The 22,670-nt window shown below is 46.8% G+C and overlaps 1 protein-coding gene across 3 annotated transcripts in view; it reads right to left on the bottom strand.

The window, feature by feature from the left end:
• Positions 1–22,670, bottom strand: part of VEPH1 (ventricular zone expressed PH domain containing 1) — a 162,520-nt gene that overhangs the window by 62,889 nt on the left and 76,961 nt on the right. For all 3 annotated transcript variants that reach the window (XM_060274450.1, XM_035133536.2, XM_060274451.1), the window contains exons 8-10: positions 21,293–21,502; positions 18,525–18,919; positions 948–1,087 (exon numbers count right to left, since the gene is read on the bottom strand). In XM_060274450.1, the coding sequence (XP_060130433.1) occupies positions 948–1,087; positions 18,525–18,919; positions 21,293–21,502 (745 nt within the window). The remainder of the gene's footprint in view (positions 1–947; positions 1,088–18,524; positions 18,920–21,292; positions 21,503–22,670) is intronic.

The raw sequence follows: 22,670 nt of genomic DNA, 5'->3' as shown, positions 1-22,670 counted from the left end.
TGTAATTAATGAAATGTAATAGTGATGCTTATTTTTGTGTATTTTTGTATTATTGTAACTATTTGTGGAATTTCCAAAAGAAAGCATTTGTAAAAATAATAATAAAATAATAATAATAAGTTGCATTACTGAAATAAATGCACTTTTCGACAATATTCTAATTTTCCGAATTTCACCTGTAGTTAACAATGACCTTGGTTAATATATCAGGGGCCCTGTAACTGCAAACTTGGGACCCTCGTACCTACGGGACCGCCTCTCCTGGTATGCCCCGCGGAGGACCTTAAGGTCCACAAACAACAATATTCTGGAGATCCCGAGCCATAAGATGGCTAGATTGGTCTCTACTAGAGCCAGGGCCTTTTCAGTACTGGCCCCAACTTGGTGGAACGCTCTTTCCCAGGAGACCAGGGCCCTGCAGGATTTGTCATCTTTCCGCAGGGCCTGCAAGACAGAGCTGTTCCGCCTGGCCTTTGGGTTAGATTCAGCCTGACCCCTGTGTTTTCCTCCCTCATGGCTTGGATTTATGGACTACTTGAAATGAGGCTGCATTTTAAATTTTAATACTGTATTTTAATCTGTATTTTAATTAATTGTTTTTATGTTTTATTGTAATTCTGTTGGTGTGAGCCGCCCTGAGCCCGGTTTTTGACTGGGGAGGGCGGGGTACATAGCTGCCAAGTTCTCCCTTTTTTTAAGGGAAATTCCCTTATGCTGAATAGGCTTCCTCACGAGAAAAGGGAAAACTTGGCAGCTATGGCGGGGTATAAATAAAAATTTATTATTATTATTATTATTAAACCCTGAAAAATAATACTCACCTCCCAATGACAGTGACAAGGGTCAACAGCATCTCCAAAGAGATAGCAATTTAGTCTTTAATTGGGGTGGGGTGGGAACTTTAAATGATAAAAGTGCCACTATTGATACGTACATATTGCACACACCTGCCGAAAGAGAAACATGATGTGGATCCAAAGCTGAGGCTGTTGACTGATGAGAGTAAAACAGGATTTACTGTACAGGCAGTAATGTCCTTTCAGGGGACAGCTGAAGAACAACTTTGCTACACAACTTCTGACGGTATCTGGGGGGGAAATACATGTTATTAGTGTCAGCTGTTATTATTTAATGGAAACCTAAGTATGATTATTTTACACTTAAGGCATGCACTCTTCATTGATACCTAGTACTGTGGTGCTATGGCATGTTATAAAATTCATCCCTACGGAGGGCTGTGGTAAGGTAACATCCATCAACAAACTTCAATGTAAACCATTATGGATGTGATTCTGAGCCCTGCACTCACATACTTTTCATTCTTGACTATGAAATTTCATTTGGATGTTAGAAGATGACCATACATGCAAGGACAAGTCCTTCTTATGGATAATAAAGAAGAAGGCCATGTTCCTGTCTACATGGGGATCTGGATGCGACCCACTGCGTTTTCTTAAGTGCACCTACATTTCTGAGGTCATGAGGAATCTCTCAGTGTGCTGTCACTTTGGTGCAAATGGAGAAGCCAACATATGCTCAGCTATCTCCTCAGAATAGTGTTTGTGTGTTAAGACCTTTAAACCTCCTCCTTAAATAAATTCAGACAAGACTCAAATTTTGGTTTGGTTTTTGGCAGAATTTAGGCCACAACTTTATTGATTATAGCAGGTGAGTGGTTGCATAGGCTCTGGTTCGACTAGCTCCCTGCAGGTAGCACTGACCCAGGGCACCAGCATAGGTCAGCCAAGGGTGAACACCTGGAATGGCAGAAAGCCAAGGACATGCTATGTCCACCACCCAGATGTCCCCCTGGACTCAGGCACAGGCACAACCCCTCGCAGGGTGACCAAACCATTGAGTCCCTGGATTCCTTTAACGGAATACCCTTCACATAGGGATGGTGAGAGCGTCCCCCCATCCCTATCACTTGAACCAGAGCCTATCCGCAACCCTACAAGTTGTGACAATTTGCTACATGGCAAGTGAAACCCAAATGGTGCCAGCCAATCAGCCAAGTGGGGAAAATTCCTGCCGTGCCCCTGTCCCAATGGCAAACGACACACAACGGCATAGCAAGGTCAAGTGCACAAGCCCTAAATATAGGGAGAGGTGGGCGGGTGTTCCGATGCACTGACCGGAAGAGGAAGCTCAGGGTCACATGCATAGGTATATATAGGTCCCTTGATCCGTTTAGCCTGCGTCCCATTGGCCTGATTGAGCCCTGCATCAAAGGACCTACCAGTTGGGTGTTGTGGCTATCCAATCATACCCACCCACAACATAGGGTTTGGTTGCCAGGTCTCACCGCAACACGTGCCCTCTTTAAGGGAGGACCCGATTTGCAGAACGTCGTAGGTAGCAAACCATCACATTGGCAGTACTGAACACCTGAACAATTGCCTGGCAATGATACCACAATAGGAGGAGGAGCATGCCAGATTATTTTATCTTCTGTTGCTGCAAAGAGTATTAAGTCCGACGGTAGGCATATTTTAAGTATTATAAATTATATATCTGGTTTTTTTGTAATTCATGCCTTATATTTATATGCCTAGTCCACAAGGTTTAGCCTTTTATCGGACCCCTTAGCATTCAAATGAGTTGTACACGGCACACTCACTTCTTCGACGAGTGTAAATCTTTACCACCTGCTGCTTTCTTAAATAAATAAATAAATCTGCATTCTATTTGCATTCACAATCTTGCTTACTAAAGTATACTTGGTTAACCACTGTTCACTGTTGGTTGTTGTTTAATCAGTGGGTTCCATGATTAAAAAGCTTCTTAATTTATGTTAACTAATAGGCACTTTGAGGCCTAAAACACGTCCTCCAGTTTAAACATAATTTGTAGCTTTACTTTAAAACATGCAGCTGTCATCATGGTCTTTTTTATTTTTAGTAATTGTTAATTGAAGAATCTTCCATTCAGAATCCATATTGCCATTGAACAGAACCACAGTGAGACACAGAAGAAACGTATTTATGTGGCGCATCCATTCCGTGGCACTAACCCAAACACAGTGTTCATTCACATGAAAAGAATCAGAAACCACAAGCCAGAATCTGCAAATTTCATTTCATTTAAAAAATAAATAAAAAAAATCACAAATGAAACATACATTTGGCAGTCTCTTATATCTATCTTTTAATTCACATCTACTATATTCAGAAGTGATCAGAAGTAATTATATATATGTGTGTGTATGTGTGTGTGTGTGTGTATCCTATATAATAAAGTGCAAGTGTCTCTGCGTCCAGTCTCTGTGTCCGTGGGATTGCGCTACTGCGCATGTGCCCCACGGACAGCCGTTGGGACTTGGAGCGCAGAGACTTTGGACGGGATAAACCAGGACCGTGAGAGAGATGACATGCTTGCATATACACAACCATACAAAAAAAAAAAAGTGTGCGGCTTCCCCTTGCCTCTGCTGCACTACGGAAGGATCTCTCTCTTTCCTCCTGGTTTCTTCTCCGTTAGAGGGGAAAGAGAGGAGGCAGGCGTGTGCCGGCGAAAGGGAGGGTAGGTGGGTGTGGATAGAGAGTGTGCGCGAGTGATGCGGCTGCTGGGCTGAAGGATCGTTTAGCCGTTACTGAGGGGCGAAAGCAGGAGAGCGGGTGGGCGCACCCGCGGGGGAAGGGGAAATTAGTCCCTGGAAGTGTGTGTGGACCTTGTGGGGGGACCTCTCTTGTGGGGGGCTGGACTATATTTTGAAAACAAATATGAATGAATTCCTATGCCCCACAAATAACCCAGAGATGCATTTTAAATAAAAGGACACATTCTACTCATGTGAAAACATGCTGATTCCCAGACCATCCGCGGGCCGGATTGAAAAGGTGATTGGGCCGCATCCGGCCCCCGGGCCTTAGTTTGGGGACCCCCTGAATTACATGATAAATTACAGTAGACTGGGTAGAGCTATCCCTTTGTTCAGTCCTGTCTGTCTGTTCCCCATTCCTGACCCTGGAGCAGACCACCCCACCAATAAATAGTAGAAGATAGTGTGCGAGAAAAACTGAGCCACAATGTGTTTAGTTTGAAATCTATGGAGAAAGACCATCAGTTTTTACTATTTTTCAATTAGCATTTTAAATAGTGGGTAGATCACAAAGACCTAAGCACACAGGAAGCTGAGGTTTAATGCTTTTTGCCGCAGCCTTACTACCGCTGAAAACCCCCCCTCAACAATGGCATTAGTCCCAGAGAAAAAGCTCCCACTGGTGCCAATGGGAACATTCCTGCCCCCCCGGGGGGGGGCTGTGATAGCAGTGTGGTGACTGGTGAGAGTGATTTTTGTTGGGATCATGGTGGGTTGTGAAAGGGTTAAGTCTCCCCTTTCTGCATGTTGTGGTCCTGATGAAAATTGCGCCTCACCTGCTATTATTATCGTTGTTGGTTTTTTTTAAAAAATGATAGCTTCCTAATGAGATGTTTAAAATCATGTATAGTTTGACCCCAAAAAAGTATCAAGTCTGGGCAACTTTGCTGAATGGGAGAGGAGGGATGAAATTCATTATTTTCCCTTTTTTCCTTGGAATTCCTGGAATTTTCTATATTGTCTGAAGTAGAACATTTTCTAGACTCTTGGGAAAGTTGTGCTTCCTGTTCCCCTGACATTCCAATAAGTCCAAAGCCGTTCTCGATTATTCTGTAATGCTTTCTCCACTCTGGATTCTATTATTTCTATCAGTGACTTTGAGACTTAAGAAGCTCACATAGGAACAGCTACCCGCAAGTTAACCAAGTATGTATATGATTAAGGCCCACAAAATGTACCGTAATAGTTTTCCAGACTTTCCCCTACCACTTAAATGTTAGACAGGAGATGCGAACCATAGCTTGTATTAAACTTCATTTGATGATATTTTGAAGCAGCAAAGTCAACAATCTATTCAAGATGGAGCTGCATATATGGCTGGAAAAAGTAAGGGAATAAAGTAAAAATATATGATAGATAGATGATAGATGATAGATAGATGAAGCTCAGTGCAGATTAAATGACCATTTAATTCTTTATATTCTTGAAAGCTCCAGTGAATCCCAGAATCTTGTCTTCTTTTAACAACAGTCTAATACTGAATCTACAGTAGTCCTGTACCTAAAACTAGCTTACCTAATTAGTTTTCTAGAATCTTTGCCCCTCATTTGCTAAGTTTTGCATGTTCAGGGATATAGTAAGGAGTGATGTTCAAGCATGTGATCCCCCAATGGGGAAACTGAGGTCCTCCAGATGTTGTTGAACAACAGCTTTCATCATCATGGTCTGCTGACAATGCTGGCTGGGACTTATTAGTGTGAAAGCCCATAACAATGAGGCAGGATGAGAACTATTTCACCCATTCATATTCACCAGCTTTCATTTTCTTCAAGCAACATCTCAGCTGACTTGTCTTTATAAATGTCCCAAGCTAAATTAGGCATCGAGGAAGATGGCTATCATCTGTAAATGCAAGTGATTATACTATGCCTCTTCACCAAAGGCTCCACATGACCAAAATACTGTATGCTTTCTGAAGTGGGCAAGAATTGAAGTAGGGCGCTGGGAATTATAGCTCTGTCAGGCATAAACAACAATTCCTAGAATTCTTCAGGGGAAGCTGTGTGCTTTAAACATATGTGTCAGGGATGTGGTAACTACTCTTGAGTAACGACCTTCCACATGCTTGTCTTTCAGATGTTTTTATTGGTGCACATTATTTACAGTGTAACGAACTACTGATTCCATGTCTACCTACTCGAGTCAGATTCCTGCACTGCCCCCCTCCACGTTCTGGACCAACATAAAAGCCTCGGAACTGAGAAGCGCCTCCCTTTCCTCCTCCTCCTCAATTCCGGCGTCGGGGGGGACGGGTCTTCTGTCTGACCGATTCCTGTCCTCTTTGTCCGCCTCCCTTTCTTCCTGCCTATGGAGCAGGGGCTCTTGGATGCTGCCAGAGCCCTGGCCCCCCCTCTCCGTTCCCTGACTCCCTCCATCAGACTCTTCGCTCTCATGACTGCTGGGAGACGGGCTGCTTCGGATGAAGGGGGGGTTCTCTATAAGCCCTCCCCCTTACAATATGGTATGCATACAACTGTTATGTACCTTTTCATTGGGCTGTTTGTCCCAGCAAAATGATCAAGAGAACAGTAGCTGTATGCAAATAGAACTGAGATTAGTGTATTTGGCACCTGTGCTTTTTCACTTGTTTGTTAATGATCCAGAGTTTGGGGTAGGCACTGAGGTAGGCAAGATCGTTGGTGATACCAAATTGCTGAAGAAAAAGGAATTAAGGGGGGTCTCGAAACCTCCCATGCTGGTAAAGCCGTACAAGGGGAGGAGGCAGACACACAGACACTTGCAAACATGATGTTGGCTATTATTACAGATTATTGATATGCAGTATGGAAACTACCTTTGGAAATAGGTGGGACGTAATAAATAATAAAAGCCGCAGGCATTGCGATAAGCATTTCTCACAAGCCATACCCTAAGCAGTAGGAAATCTCTGCACAATAAAAGAGACCCATCACGCTCTGAAATATGGGGAATTTCTTTAAATCAACAACATATGGTGACCTTACATAGTATCCCTTTCTGTGTTTTCCTTGTGGCAGTACGCAAGACGATTATTCGGTTATTGTGAACACATTTGACCTTTGCAGGTTAACAAAGGAAGGTTAGAAAATGCATTCCATGAAAGGCAAAAGAGAAGAGGCAGAGCTCTAAAGCTACAGGAAAATGGCTGCATGGATGAATTTTGAAATATACTCGGAGTCGAGAGTGAATTTCATGCTCTTTATTCAGCTCATATTCATCAAGGAGAAGAAGAGAAGACGAATGGCTCTTTTCCCAAAACCATCTGCTTATATACATTATTTACACAATGGGCCTTGCGTGATTGGCTACTTCAGGGCTACACCTGTGGGCCAATTATATTGTGGATTGACTTCTGCCTGCAGCCTGATTGGCTGCTCCTACAGGCCAATCAGGTAGCAGATTCACTTCTGCCAGCCGCCTGATTGGCTGCTCCAGCAGGCCAATCAGGTTGCGGATTCACTTCCACCTGGAGTTGGATTGGGTAGCTCCCGCTGATTCTGAATCCTATTGTTCTAGGATTCAGCTCAGTACATAACACCCCTCCCCTCTAAGTTCCAGTCCTGCCCGGGAAGTTGCATTCGTAGTCCCCAAGGTCTGCTGGCCGCCTCCGTGTGCGTTGTGGCCTGGGGTGTTCCTTGGTCAGGGGTTCTGGTTCTGGCTCGTGTTCCGAGGCCGCTGGCTGTGCCGGGGCTGTCTGGTCTGGCGCCACTGGACCACTAGGTTGTGACTCTGGTTCCGGTGTCCTTCCAGCCTCGGGGCGCCCCTCTGTGCCTACTGCTTCTGCTTCCCCTGCCCACCCCTCTCGCTCTACAGGCCTCACTGCCCTGCTGTCCCCTTGGGACCCCTCTGTCCCGCTCTCCTCCCGGGTTCCTCCTGGGAATCGTCGCCGTAGCTGGTCGCAGTGGCGGCGCCAACATTGCCCCCCTTCCGTTAGTACCTCGTACGACACGGGACCGGTCACCTTGGTGACTGTGGCGGGTACCCATGCTGGGCCTGCCCCAAAATTCTTTGCATACACTGGGTCCTGGGCCACAAATGTCCGGGGGTTCCTGCCTTTCCCCACCACTACCTCATCCTGAGCTCTGTCGGGGTGAAGTCGGTCCAGTCTAGTTGCAAGGCGCCGGCCCATGAGTAGTTCAGCTGGGCTCCGGCCCGTCGTTGTGCTTGGGGTGCTGTGCTGTGCTAGAAGAAATGCGGCAAGGCGGTATTCCCAGTCCCCTTGTGTTATGCGGCGGAGGCTGTCCTTGGTGGTCCGCACCATGCGCTCCGCTTGGCCATTGGTGGCAGGGTGGAATGGTGCTGAGCGGATGTGGCGGATGGCGTTCTGCGCTGTGAAGGTCTGGAACTCCTCTGACGTGAATGCGGTTCCATTGTCCAAGACGAGGGTGTCAGGGAGCCCGTGGGTTGCAAACAGCTTACGTAGTACCCGGATGGCTGCCGCCGTAGAAGTGGACGGTACCAGTGCGACCTCCAGCCATTTGGTGTAGGAATCCACCACTATGAAGAATGTTTTTCCCTGGAACGGGCCAGCGAAGTCCACGTGCAAGCGTGACCATGGATGTCGGGCGGACTCCCAGGGCTGGACTGGGGCCCTTGGGGGATCCGGGCGGGATTCTTGGCAGGTCTGGCAGTGTTGGACCCAGGCCTCTATCTCTCTGTCAATCCCCGGCCACCACACATAACTCCTGGCAAGGGCCTTCATCCTCACTACCCCTGGGTGTGTCTCGTGTAGGGCTGTGAGGACCCTTTTGCGGAGGGGCTGGGGAACAACAACCCTGCTTCCCCATAACAGGCACCCCTTGTGGGCCGACAGTTCATGTTTGCGGTTTGTGTAGCCAGCGAATTCTGGCCCGGGGCTGCTGCTGGGCCATCCTCGCCACACCCAGTCCAGGACCCGGGAGATGACCCTATCTTTTGTGGAATGGTGCGCAACTTCTTGTGCCTGAATGGGTCGGTCGGGAAGCAGCTCCAGGGTCATAACCTCTTGCGCAGGCGCTGGGTCGGGGCCTGTTTCTGGTAGTGGTAGCCTGCTGAGTGCGTCTGCGTGGCCCATCGCCTTCCCAGGGCGGTGGATTAGTGCATACTGGTAGCCGGCAAGGAAAATTGACCACCTGAGGACACGTGGAGACAACACTTGGGGGGTCTGCTTCTCGGGGGCAAACAGGCCAAGCAACGGCTTGTGGTCAGTCACTATGGTAAAGGGCCGCCCGTACAAGAAATCATGGAATTTTTTTACGCCCTTCACGATTGCCAGACCTTCCTTGTCAATCTGTGAGTAGTTTCGTTCGGCTGCAGCAAGCGTCTGGGAGAAGTATGCCACCGGCACCTCTCTTCCATCCGGGAGTTGGTGTCCCAGGACAGCGCCGATGCCATAGGGAGAGGCGTCGCATGCCAGCACCACTGGCAGCCTCTCGTCGAAGTGTGCCAAGACCGAGTTTGAGACGAGCAAGTCCTTGACTGCCTGGAATGCGGCCCTTTGTCGCTGGCCCCACACCCAAGGGGCCCTTTTATCTAGGAGTCTGTGTAGGGGCTCCGCTACCGCTGCCTTATGGGGAAGGAAGGCATGGTAAAAGTTCAATAGTCCCAAGAATGACTGAAGTTCGGGCTTGCTCTTGGGCGCTGGGGCCTCACAAATGGCCCGTACCTTGTCACCGGTTGGATGGACCCCGTCTGCGTCCACCTTAAATCCCAGAAAGTCCACCTGCGGCACTCCCAGTAAACACTTTTCCCGCTTCACCTTGAGGCCCGCCGTCTGGAAACGGTGCAGGACGGAGCGGAGGCGGTCCTCAAATTCGTCTGGTGTGGGCCCGGCGATCAGTACATCATCGAAGAAGGGGGTGACGCCAGGAATCCCTTTAAGGAGAGAGTCCATTAGATTCTGGAATATGCCTGGTGCCACGCTAACGCCAAATTGCAGCCGCTTTACTCTGAATGCCCCTCTGTGCGTCACAATCGTCTGAGCCTCTGCTGTGGCTTCGTCCACAGGCAACTGTTGATACGCTTGGGCCAAGTCCAGTTTGCCAAAGATTTTTGACCCAGCCAGGGTGGCGAGGACATGGCTGACCACTGGCACTGGGTATGCATGGGCCGTGAGAGCCTTGTTTATGGTGCATTTGTAGTCTGCACAGATGCGGACCGAACCATTAGGCTTGACGGGTGTGACAATTGGAGTTTCCCAGGGGGCGTTGGGCACCGGCTCCAGCACTCCTTGCTCCACGAGCCGGTCCAATTCCTCGTCTATGCGGGGTTTCAGGGCGAACGGGACCCGGCGGGCCTTGTGCCTGATGGGTCGTACAGCGGGGTCTAGCTGTAGGGCAATGGGGGGTCCTGTATATCGTCCCAATGCCCCATCGAAAACCCCTGGAAACTCTTTGCATAGGGCGTCCACGTCCACTTGTAAGCTAGTGCGGTTCACCCCGGTAACGGCTAGCCCCAGAGGTCCAAACCATGCCAGTCCCAGTAAGCTAACGTAGGGGCCCTTAACTACCAGCAAGTCCAATTGTTGCTTTCGCCCTCGATATTGCACCCTGAAGGTCCCCACCCCCATTGTAGGGACCTTACGTTTCTGGAAGTCCCGGAGGGTGAATGGGGCCGGCCTTAGTTTGGGACCCCCATTAGGGCACAGTTCCCTTAATGTTCGGGCCGAGATTATGGATAGAGTTGAACCCGTGTCCAGCTCCATGCGGCATGGGGCTCCCTCTATCTGTACCTCTATATAAATTTTCTCTGTGCTGGGATGGGGCAACTGGAATACCTGGTAGTCCGTGATCTCCGTCGAGTTGCCTTGGTGCATGGTGCCGTGTGACCTGGGGCTCCTGGGTCGGTCATCTGATGCTTGTCGACGGGTGAGTCGAGCCCGACACACCCGGGCGATGTGTCCCAATTTTCTGCACTGCCTGCACTCTGCGTTGCGGAAACGACAGGTCCTCCTCTCGTGGTTCTCCCCGCAGCTTGCACAGTTCCCTCCTTCTCGTCGAGGCTGCTGTGGTGTGTGTGCTGCTTGAGTGCGCCGCTGTACTCGGTGTACTTCCTCCCTGTCAGATTCGGATTCGTCGGTGAGGTCTTCGTGGTAGACCCTCGGTTGGGATGGCGGGGCCGGTCGTGCCTCTTGCGTTGACCTCTCGGCGGCTTCGGTTGCCAGGGCTTCCTCCAGAGCAATCTGGAACGTGAGGTCTTTTTTTGGCGTAGAGGCGTCGTTGCAACATCTCGTCCCTCAGGCCACCGACGAGGCGGTCACGAAGCATGTTCTCCAACTCTGAGAAGTTGCATAACCGGGCGGCTTGGCGGAGGGAGGTCACAAACCCAGTTATGGTTTCCCCCGGGGCTTGCCGCTTTGCATAGAAGGCATTTCGGCAAGCTACCACCGAGGGCTGTGGTGAAAAGTGCTCCTTCAGCCGTTCCATTATTGTTTTGTAAGAGACGGTAGCGACATCTCTAGGTGCAAGGAGAGCCCGGGCGATTTCAAACGTCTCCTCTCCACAGACGCTGAAGAATGTCGCCCTCTTCATGGCATCGTTGGTGACTTCTTTCGCTTGCAGGAGGAAGTTGAAACGGGCGGCGTACCCTTCCCAGTCTCCTGATGCTGGTTTGAATGGCAAGAAGCTGCTGTCGGTTGCCATTCTGGGTTCCTTGGGTCCTGGAGCTGAAGCCTGGATGCACGGTGCGATGCAGCGGTGCAGCAGGTGGCGGTGCTGCGGTGCAGTGCGTGGTGGCGGTCAGCTCAGCAGGATCCCACCTTCGTCGCCAGTGAAATATACTCGGAGTCGAGAGTGAATTTCATGCTCTTTATTCAGCTCATATTCATCAAGGAGAAGAAGAGAAGACGAATGGCTCTTTTCCCAAAACCATCTGCTTATAAGCATTATTTACACAATGGGCCTTGCGTGATTGGCTACTTCAGGGCTACACCTGTGGGCCAATTATATTGTGGATTGACTTCTGCCTGCAGCCTGATTGGCTGCTCCTACAGGCCAATCAGGTAGCAGATTCACTTCTGCCAGCCACCTGATTGGCTGCTCCAGCAGGCCAATCAGGTTGCGGATTCACTTCCACCTGGAGTTGGATTGGGTAGCTCCCGCTGATTCTGAATCCTATTGTTCTAGGATTCAGCTCAGTACATAACAAATTTAAAGTAACAGTCTAGATGAAGTGTGGGTATTTCCCCTTGCTCAGACAGCTGCTTGCTCCTTGAGTCATTGCTGGCATTTAGCTATCCACTTCTCCTGCGTCAGATCGAAGCTGCCATGGCCCTTCTTTGGGATGGAAGACTCACAATCAGAGGCCAGGGAATGGTCCAACAGTATGAAGTGCCACTACCATTGTTAAGGCTTAGATGCGTCCCTGCTAGGATGGGAAGAGGGCCCTCATTTAATCTGCATTAATCTTCTTGGGGGAATAAAAGTGCAATACAGCTACTGTAATCCCTTATGTGACTTGTGCAATTTCAACCATACAATGGTTGAAATTGTGCAAAGTCAAGTCCCAGGCAAGGTGGGCAGCCCTTGAAAGCCCTTTTCACACTGGGTCCACTTGGGGTTTCCTGGCACCAAAAGAGCTTTCAGCTCACTGTCTTGCTTGCTGGACAAAGCCTACTCACATGTTTGGGCATACAGTGGTACCTTGGTTCTCAAACAGCTTAGTTTTTGAACAAATAGGCTCCCGAACACTGCAAACCCGGAAGTGAGTGTTCCGGTTTGCAAACGTTTTTTGGAAGCTGAACATCAGTGGTTATTCCACACCCACCCACCCTACTTCTGATCCATTCCAAGCCACCTCACAGAAACAGAACCTCTGCTCCCTTCCCAAGGTCGTTTCTAGCTCTGAAGTGAGATTTCCCTAGCAATTAAAGGAAACATTTTAGATGATGTGGGAGTTCCATGATAGGAATTATCAACCTATATTTCTTTTACAGAAAGCAGCTATTGAGGAGAGCCCCAGTCAGGACTGTGGCATCAGGGGAAGAAGGTTTAACTCTTCCCCACACTGCACTCGCTCGCCCCCTGAAAATTATCCACTGAAGCTGCTATCTGTGCCCATTAGAAAAGGTAATGGCCATGCAGAGTTGTGACATCTGGCTAAATAATGCCCCCCCCCCTAGTCATGAAAATGGGGAAAGGTCCTTAATTCTATTTCTGAGCAGCAGATTAGTGCCCTTCTTATAATACTGGCTGTGTTGCCATGGGTAGTAAAGTGCAATTGGTAAAGGCAGCCTACATCAATAAACAAAAACAAAAAAACAACCAGTTTGAGTGTTGGCATGTGAACTTTTCACAGTATGGGAACAGTACTTTTGGGTCTGGAGCTTAACATCAGATTTAAATAATAAGAGGCCAGCTAATTTTTTATTTTTGGCATAGTGAAAACACAACTGATTTTCAGAAATGCTGCTCTGCGTCTCTGCAAGTTTGTGGTTGCACTGAGCTAGCAGAAGCCCATGTGTTCTCAATCACGCTTTGGCTCATGCCATGCTTAAACTTATCAAAAGGTTCCAGAAGCAAGCACTGCAGGGGGGCAGTGATCTTTCCCATCTATCCCATCATATGGTACTAATTATCTCACAGCACAGCACAAAACATAACACCAACCAAATTCAGACCAAGGGCAGTCTTGCCCTAGTTATCAAGGGGAATTCTGTCATACATTCCATCAAATATTTGCTGTTCAAGTTTATATCCTACAGAAAAAATTAGAACGGGGGGGGGGGAGAGCCAATGCGGAGCTTAAGACAAAACTTTACAACTGCCGTACCAATTTGCTTTCCCCCAATCTAACATAAAATGCACAATAACTCATCAAAACGACTTATGAAAACTATGCAGCATTGGAACATAATATGATGATTTATGCGACGGAATGCGAGCTATCATGGACCAAAGAACACTGACGGGAATTTCATTTCAGCTGGTCACTTCAGTTGCGTGCTTTCTAAAAGTGCTCATTCCTATGTTCGAGGGTCAGCTGGAAGTGTGAACCAGCCCTAAGGAAAATCCCCAATGCCCTATTCAGGCAATCAGTATCTGTGGGTACCAAACGAAACATCTTTTTGGAATGTGTGGGGCTAGCTCTCATGACAATCACAAATATGCCGGTTACGTCTTCCAGCCAATGCAATCATAGTATTGTATGAGAATAAGGTTTCTGATGCCAGCAGCCTGATTGGCTGCTCCTGTAGGCCAATCAGGTTGTGGACTGACTTCTGCCAGCAGCCTGATTGGCTGCTCCTGCAGGCCAGTCAGGTTGCTGATTCACTTCCACCTGGAGCTGGATTGGGTGGCTCCTGCGGACCAAGCAGACTGCTGCATTCTGGATCCTATTGTTCTAGGATTCAGCTCAGTACATAACACCTTCTGACACAGAGTCTGGAACCCTGTTTGACTAGGGCTCTTATTTACATGTTTGAAACCCTACATGCACAGAAGCACCTATTCAGATTCATGTGTCAGCCAGTGGCCTGGCTGGCAATTGTGTTGTTGTCAAGAGGATGAGGCTAGACCTGTATGTTATCACAGGATCCTTCATGTGGTCAGAATCAAATGTCCGAATGAAGCTATCGTTGCTATTGTACTAGATCAATAGAAGGCTCTTAGGACAGAATCTTTTATGTGTAAAGTCCATAAAAACGGGCTAATGTCAATCAATAATAGGTGGACATCTAAGGCCATTGCTGAAAATTAGCTGTGATTTTAGCAATACATTTCCCACTTGTTTCCTGTCTTACATGCTGTTGATCATAAGGTCACAATATTGACTGCATTGATCTCATGTGTGCGGGCAACCTGGGAATGATCTCAAAATATGTCAAAGTAATCAATTTCTGTAAGAACAAACAGGAAAAAGAAAAATACCCTGTTATACTAGATATATACAGAAATAGAACTGGCTGGAAATCCCAGCCAACAAAGTCCAACTAGATTTAATAAACAAACTGGTCCTCCAGGAAATTATAAACCAGTAAGCCTAGCTTTGTAGTAAGCAAAATTCCTGAAACGCAGATAAGAAGGAAGATCGCAAGACATCTGGAGAAATATAAGCTGATGAAAACGACCCCTCCTTGTTTTGTTTTTAAATTAAAAGAGAAACAGGTGGTAAAGATGGTAATTTTTTGAAAGTAAGGAAGTAAGAAGATGAAATATTGTGGTTGTCAGTGCATTGGATCTAGAAGCTATTTCTTATATAAAGATTAAATAAGTGATCTTGGATGGAATTAAACAAGATGTAAAGCAGGTTCTTTATTAAATTTAACAGATCAATTTTTTAATGGTTTGGATCTTGTTTCTTCCCCCTCTGAAATACCTAAGCACTAAACTTGAACTCCAAGTTATGCAGCCCAGTCCTAGAGCTACTTCTGCTTACCGAGTGCCCTGGGACTTACTCCTAGCTAAGCATGTATAGGATTGCAGCCTCATAGACATAAATATGAACCTGTGCCAGGTTGTCATGGGGTTTGATTTTCACAACAAAAGATAACATTTCTAGCCAAGCAAAGGGCACTCCTAAACTAACTAAATAGCAATTCACTTCAAAATTGCTACCCAACTCAAGCAAAGTCCTTGCCGGGAACAGGAAGCGGGAGAGTTACTTTTAGGGTGGCCGCATAAGGCCTGCTAAAAAAGAAGTGTATCACCGAAAAGAGAGCAAAATAGGGTGCAGAAGAGCATAAAACTTGCACACACTAATTTATATGTGTTGATGCAAATTTAAAATAATGAACTGCTGTATAATTAACTAGAAAGGCTGTGCATCCCTCCACAGTGGGGTTGGTGAGTTGACTTGACCAAGTGATGCAGCAGCTAAGAAAGCCAATGCAATTATGGGCTGCATCAATAGGAGTATAACATCTAGATCAAGGGAAGTAATAGTACCACTGTATTCTGCTCTGGTCAGACCTCACCTGGAGTACTATGTCCAGTTCTGGGCACCACAGTTCAAGAAGGATACTGACAAGCTGGAACGTGTCCAGAGGAGGGCAACCAAAATGGTCAAAGGCCTGGAAACAATGCCTTATGAGGAACGGCTTAGGGAGCTGGGTATGTTTAGCCTGGAGAAGAGAAGGTTAAGGGGTGATATGATAGCCATGTTCAAATATATAAAAGGATGTCATATAGAGGAGGGTGAAAGGTTGTTTTCTGCTGCTCCAGAGAAGCGGACACGGAGCAATGGATTCAAGCTACAAGAAAGAAGATTCCACCTAAACATTAGGAAGAACTTCCTGACAGTAAGAGCTGTTCGGCAGTGGAATTTGCTACCAAGGAGTGTGGTGGAGTCTCCTTCTTTGGAGGTCTTTAAGCGGAGGCTTGACAGCCATCTGTCAAGAATGCGTTGATGGTGTTTCCTGCTTGGCAGGGGGTTGGACTGGATGGCCCTTGTGGTCTCTTCCAACTCTATGATTCTATGATTCTAAGTGACCTGTGTGCTTGCTACTCAGGAGGTAACTGCTGAGGGGTAACTTCAAGCCCCCTGCTTCCATCCCTTCTTCTGGGTCTGTACTTTAAGAACTGGATGGGAGAACTCTTCAAATTGTGGATTGTCCACAGGCAACCCTTCAAACTGAGGGTTATCCTCTGTAAAGTGGGATACATAGTTATACCAACCATAACAGCTAGGGGTTATCCACACTTACCTTTCTGCCACACTTTTCAGGCACAGTCTGCACTTTAAAACTCCATGTCTAAGTGCCCCACTGTTTTTTTTCTGAAAACCCGCTCTTTAAAGCTGAATTGGAGCAAACAACAATCCACAAAAAACCTAAATAGTCATTTGCTCCAATTTAGCTTTAAAGAGCGGTTTCGAGAGGGAATCTCTGGAGCAAAAAAGAGGGCACTTGGACATGGACCTGTGCCTGGAAAGAACCATGGAATTTTAGAGTTGGAAGGGACACTGAGGATCATCTAGTCCAACCCCCTGCAATGCAGGAATATGCAGCTGTCCCATACGGGGATCGAACATGCAACCTTGGCATTATCAGAACCACATTCCAACCAACTGAGTTATCCAGGCTGAGTGGGGCAAAAGTGTGGATAAGCCCCTAGTTTAACTATGGCAAACTGCAACTTTATGTGAATCACAATCCTTTTCCTTTCTTGCCAAGAAAGGACACAATATCACACCATTGCTAAATCAATGTATAAGAAAAGCTACCAATGGAACGAGTTTCCTGCACTCCGGGATCTCTTGGGTCTTTGAAGGGGTCCTTAAATAGATTAAGCGAAGTTTCCCTAAAGAAATACAGAACAAGGAACTAAACTGGTTTCTCAACTGTAGGTTTCATTAAATCTTAAAGGCATTTCTATACAAATTCTCACTGATTTGTTGACTAACTGCTTAAAGCTGCACTGGTAAGCAACACTCACCTGAATACCATGTGTTGTGTTTACCCAAAGCACACCCAACAGCAGAGCCATACCCTCCAAATGCCCTCAAAATACTGGGATCGTCACGAAAATCCTTAAGCCATCATGGCTCTCACTTTCTCACACACAGTCCCAAATTTCCAAGGGTCTTACTAGAAGTTCAGATCTGTGCATCTGTTTAAAACATTTCTTAGATCTATGCATCCTGCTCCCTTGCCCCCCCCCTCAACATGGCATCACTTCCTGTTTTTATGTGCATGTGTGTAAACAAATATACTTCTGCCTGCCTAGGGAACACTCTGGATATGTACAGATCACTGTCTTATTTTTGAGTGGGATTATTTTGCTTTCCAAAGTGAAAGATGCTCCCCAAGAACACTAATCAAAGAAATATCAGCTAAGTGTCCCACATGCAACGGACGTGAAGGTATTGCTGTGCATGTATGGATTATCAGTCACATCAATATTACAACGTGTCTTTTGCCTCGGTAATCCTACTTAAGGAATTCTCAGGATATTACAACAGTAAAAGCAAATTCTACAATAATGGCACAGTTTAATTACTGGAGTCACCATGCTAAAAGCTTTGGTTCACGTTGAAACGAACCCAATATAATACAACTGTGGGGAAATTAGGAGGGCTTCTCATTCATTCATTCATTCATTCGTTGAATTTATATACTGCCCTATAGCTGGAGGTCTCAGGACAATATATAAAATTAAAATAAAAGCAATAATCCAATAACATCCCCCCCCCCCAAGAGCCACATTTTAAAGGTATAGGATGTTGATTAGGTCAGCCAAAGTCCTGGTTAAAAAGGAACGTTTTTGCCTGGCACCTAAAGGTATATAATGAAGGCACCAGGCAATCTTCCCTGGGGAGAGCATTCCACAGATGGGGAGCCACTGCAGAGAAGGCCTGTTCTTGTGTTGCCACCCTCCTAACCTCTCGAGGAGGAGGCACATGAAGGAGGGTCTCAGAAGATGATCTCGCCAGGTGACCATGGTGATCTGGCCAGTGTAAAAGAGATAAGGTGGTCTTTCAGGTTGTTGTTGTTTAGTCGTTTAGTCGTGTCCGACTCTTCGTGACCCCATGGACCATAGCACGCCAGGCACTCCTGTCTTGCACTGCCTCCCGCAGTTTGGTCAAACTCATGTTCGTAGCTTCGAGAACACGAACATGGTCCTAAACCTTTTAGGGCTTTATACACTAGCAGTAATACTTGGAACTTCGTCCATTGCTTTCATGACTAATTCATTACAGTGGGTCTACTACTCTGAGCATAAGCTAGATACAACCCATGAAAAAGAGTCCTAGAAACACTGAGCACATATAGGACTTGTCAGCAGAAGCACACAGCAAGCATGCACGGGCAGCGTGCAAGCAGATCCTTTATGGGATAAAGCACAATGAAGCACAGAAACAACGCAGAGGCAAGAAGGGCAGTGCCTTTTAAAACAACGCCGTTATGCAGAAACATGTTTCAGCTAGGGAAAAGAACTCATGCTTAGAGGAGGCTGGTTGACAGCTTAAAAGAGGGTCCTAAGGTATTTTCTAAAATGCTCCCATCATTTCAAAGGGCCAGGCTTCTTACCTTCAATAACACACTCGTCTGGCAGAGGAATTTTCTTCCCCATCTCCATGACATATGCTTTCACTTTAGAGAGATTTTCCTTTAAGTGAAAGTAAAGCTTATCTTGATACTCGGCAGGATTCTGTATTGTCTTCAGGCTTCCTTCATGGCAGTTTTCTTTAACGGGTTCTGGCAGATTCTCTGGTTCTGTACATTTGATACTTAGGTGTGAAAGTGAAGATTGTTCCAGCTGCGACTCTTCAGTGTCTGCGCTGGAAGGCAATTTGTCGGCTTCTTGGCTCAGATAGATATCTGTGAAAGAGATGCCGGCTGTAACATCTCCATTCTCCATCTCTTGTCCATTGTCAGAATGAACACTCCTCAAACGGACAGCATGCAAAGCTAGACTTTTGGACCTGCAGTGTAAACAAAGGCAGGAACAAATGGCTTGGGCAAAAGGCAAAATGGACTGTGGTGCATGGGGCAGGGAGTAAGAACCTTAATTAGCACCAAACTATAGTTTTGGGGGATGTGGGTGGCGCTGTGGGTTAAACCACAGAGCCTAGGGTTTGCCGATCAGGAGGTCGGCGGTTCGAATCCCCACGACAGGGTGAGCTCCCGTTGCTCAGTCCCAGCTCCTGCCAACCTAGCAGTTCAAAAGCACGTCAAAGTTCTGCCCCCGCCCACTTGCAACCTGAGTCTTTTTGTGGTATTCATTCCTATGTTATTGTGATTAGGTGGAAGAGAGAATGGGCCTGTGCCACTAGTTCTGGCCTGGCCGTCATGCGCCATGCTGGCTCTGATTCCCAGCATTTGTGCATTGGGGGGATGTCTTGCTGTACGTTTGCCATGTGATTGGGAGCCTTGATTGTGCAGTGTTCCATCTCACATCAAGAGCTACATACATACACCAGGCTCACCTTTACCATTGTTTCCCTACTGTGTGGATGGTAGGGGATGTGATGGCAGAAGAGGAGGCAGAGAGCAGCAACCTCTATAAGATTAAAGGTAAAGGTAAAGGGAACCCTGACCATTAGGTCCAGTCGTGACCGACCCTGGGGTTGCGGCGCTCATTTCGTGTTATTGGCCGAGGGAGCCGGCGTACAGCTTCCAAGTCATGTGGCCAGCATGACAAAGCCGCTTCTGGCGAACCAGAGCAGCACACGGAAACGACGTTTACCTTCCCACTGTAGCGGTACCGATTTATCTACTTGCACTTTGATGTGCTTTCGAACTGTTAGGTTGGCAGGAGCTGGGACCAAACAACAGGAGCTCACCCTGCCGCAGGGATTCGAACCGCCGACCTTCTGATCGGCAAGCCCTAGGCTCAGTGGTTTAGACCACAGTGCCACCTGCGTCCCTTCATCTATAAGATTGCATCTATAAGATTACAACATCTATAAGATTACAATTGCCCTAAAAGGGTTTTGGTTGGTCTGAGAATGTATGGAAAAGGGTGGTAGTGGAAGAAAAGTTAGCAGTAGGAAAGATTGGCATTGACAGAGATCTGCCACCAAGACACCCCAAACTGAGCTGAAATTAGAGGGGCTCAGATCATAATGGCCTTTGGATTTCAGAACTGGGACAGCTGGCATCACTACTTGAAAATTCTTAACAGGATTGTTTATTTATCGGAGTTTATTTTAAGAAACCTTGCTACTGGAGGATCACATGGCAGCTTGTTCCAGAGTGGGCACCAGACTTCAGAGGGGCCCCCCAAACACACACACCACCCAATGCAGCCACATCTCCCCCCCCCCGGCTGCCACCACTGTAGCAACGGCAACATCCTTGGGCCCCTGGGTGGCATTTTAACAAAAGAGGCAGAAGTGCCACTTTTGAACAGGAGCTAACCTCAGCCCCCATCCATGGTTGCTGCCTGCCATTTTAATTTACCAGGAAATGCAATGCTCTAGTACAAAGATCTATGAAACCCATAGATTTCATAGCTCTGGTGGGCTGGGGCATGGCATTTTTGGTAAATGAAAATGGTGGGGAGCCACTGCAGATGTGAGCCAAGTTTGACTCTCGTTCAAAAGCAGCTATCCCACCATGAAGATGACCGAGGGGCCCAGTGAGGAGGCGGCCCAGGGTGGCACAGCTTTGTTGGGCTGGTGGAGGGCCCTTCTGAGCTCCTAGAGCTAGTCAAGCTAACAGTTAGTGCCAGGCCTTGCTTGTTCTATTGTTTAATTCAACATCTTAAAAACCTGAAGATTAACATTATTTACAAAGCAATACTGCCTTAGATAGGACGTTCTTGTTTTGGGGTGGGTTTCTTTTGCTATTGTTACCCCTAATGCTTTACATATGTGATACAATCTCTTTTAATGTTTTGCCTTTATTAATTTTGCATTATGCCAGATTAATTCTAACCAATTGTTTGTTGCATGTGTACCTTTCATTTTCTCTTGACTATATATTTATTATGTATGTCTGCATACTTTTCATTCGTTGACAGTGCTTAGAAAGCTGTTTTTAAGGTGTCCAAATTGTCAAAAGAATTTCGCCAACTATACTTACGGAACTGAACTTTTTCAAATCCAGTGTTCCTTTGCACCTCCCCCTGCACTCTGGAGCACAAGGTAGGTTAAACAAATAACTCAGAGATCTTATCCAGCTCTTAGAGTTATTGACAAGATGTCTGGATACAATTAAATGTCTGATGCCCACAGGTACTATGTAACTTGCCTGTTCACTTTAACATTTGTTTTGGGTTTTTTTTAAAAAAAATTATGTATGGGAAAACCAATCGGCATGCAAAACCGCTGACACACTGCAGTGAAGCATACCTGTTAAACCTCATGTCCTTCCTTTCTTCTTTAGAAACCTGGCCAAGACTATACCGGCGTACAGAGCCAGGAGTACTGCTGTCGATGTTTATTTTCTCTTCAAAAGCTTGTTTTTTAACCTGAAGCTTTTCATCGTCTTCATTCCCATTCATAGTGGGTTTTAAGTCATCCAGCTGAGAAGGAGATTCTGTTTCAGCAACATCTTCTACCCTAGGAGAGGTGAAAAACTGGGGGGGTTAACAGAAACGTCGTCCTATTTTGCAGGTGGTAGAAATAATATATATATATGTATCTCTAAGGGTCCATATATATGCCAGTGTTTATTCCAAGTGGCCAGGTTCTTTCAAGGGATCACAAGTCCCATTTAATCCAGGCCTACACCTTTCTGACTTGTGCTATAAAATTCTCTGCTGTCGTTCTTACCTCACAGCTCCTTCCCATATGTGATATTTGGGCGAAGAGTGGTGTAAAAATGTGCCGAAATAAATAAAAGGCTGTACCATATATCTGTCATAAGGAGTTGACTAAATTAACTTTAGACACAACTTTTACAAGATAATTTCAAACAATTTGCTCTGTGGAAATAAATTACAATTGGTGAGCAAGAACAGGGGACTTTTGACACCACCAGCTATAAGCAGTAAATCTGCGAGGATCCCTAGACTGGCTTGGCCCCTGCTTGAATCAATGGAACCATCCCTTTGTGTAGAGGCCTCCATGTGGGTGCAGTGTGGCTGTGTCCGCTTTGTGCAAACTGCCTCAAGGGCTACTGCTGAACATATTACTAAGAGAACAATAGCTGAGAAATGAATTTGGATGTCTTCGCAAAGAGGGAGGGGAAGAATTCCCAGTGATATGATCTTGAATACCAGCTGGACATCTCTAAGGCAAGTATTCTAAAACGCAATTAAGAACAGATTAGTAAAAGTGCTAAATATAATGAGCAGCCTTTAGACACCTGCAAGTAATTTGCTGTCAATGTATATAAATGTGCATGTGTGTGTGTGTGTGTGTGTACATATAGGTGACACATATACCTATATATACAGGGCCGGCGCGTCCATTTAGGCGAACTAGGCCACTGCCTAGGGCGCCAAAATGGAGGGGGCGCAGGTCAGCCTGCCTGCCGCCCCCGTTACCGCCTCCACTGCGCCTGTCACTGTTGAGTGGCTTCAGGCCACTCTCCCGAGGCGCACGCGTGCCTCCGGAGAGCGGCCTGAAGCCGTTCAACAGGCACAGCTGACAGGCGCAGTGGAAGCCCCCAGGCTTGCGCTCCCCACGCAAAGCTCCGGAGGCGCATGGGGAGCGCAAGCCTGGGGCCACCTCGCCACGCCTCTCAGCTGTTTTTTATTTTATTTTTTATTTTTTCTACTTTTTT

The sequence above is a fragment of the Zootoca vivipara genome, chromosome 5 (assembly GCF_963506605.1).
Source record: "Zootoca vivipara chromosome 5, rZooViv1.1, whole genome shotgun sequence".
Classification (NCBI taxonomy): domain Eukaryota; kingdom Metazoa; phylum Chordata; class Lepidosauria; order Squamata; family Lacertidae; genus Zootoca; species Zootoca vivipara.
The sequence above is the reverse complement of the archived record's forward strand: the minus strand, read 5'-3'. Positions and strand labels throughout refer to the sequence as shown.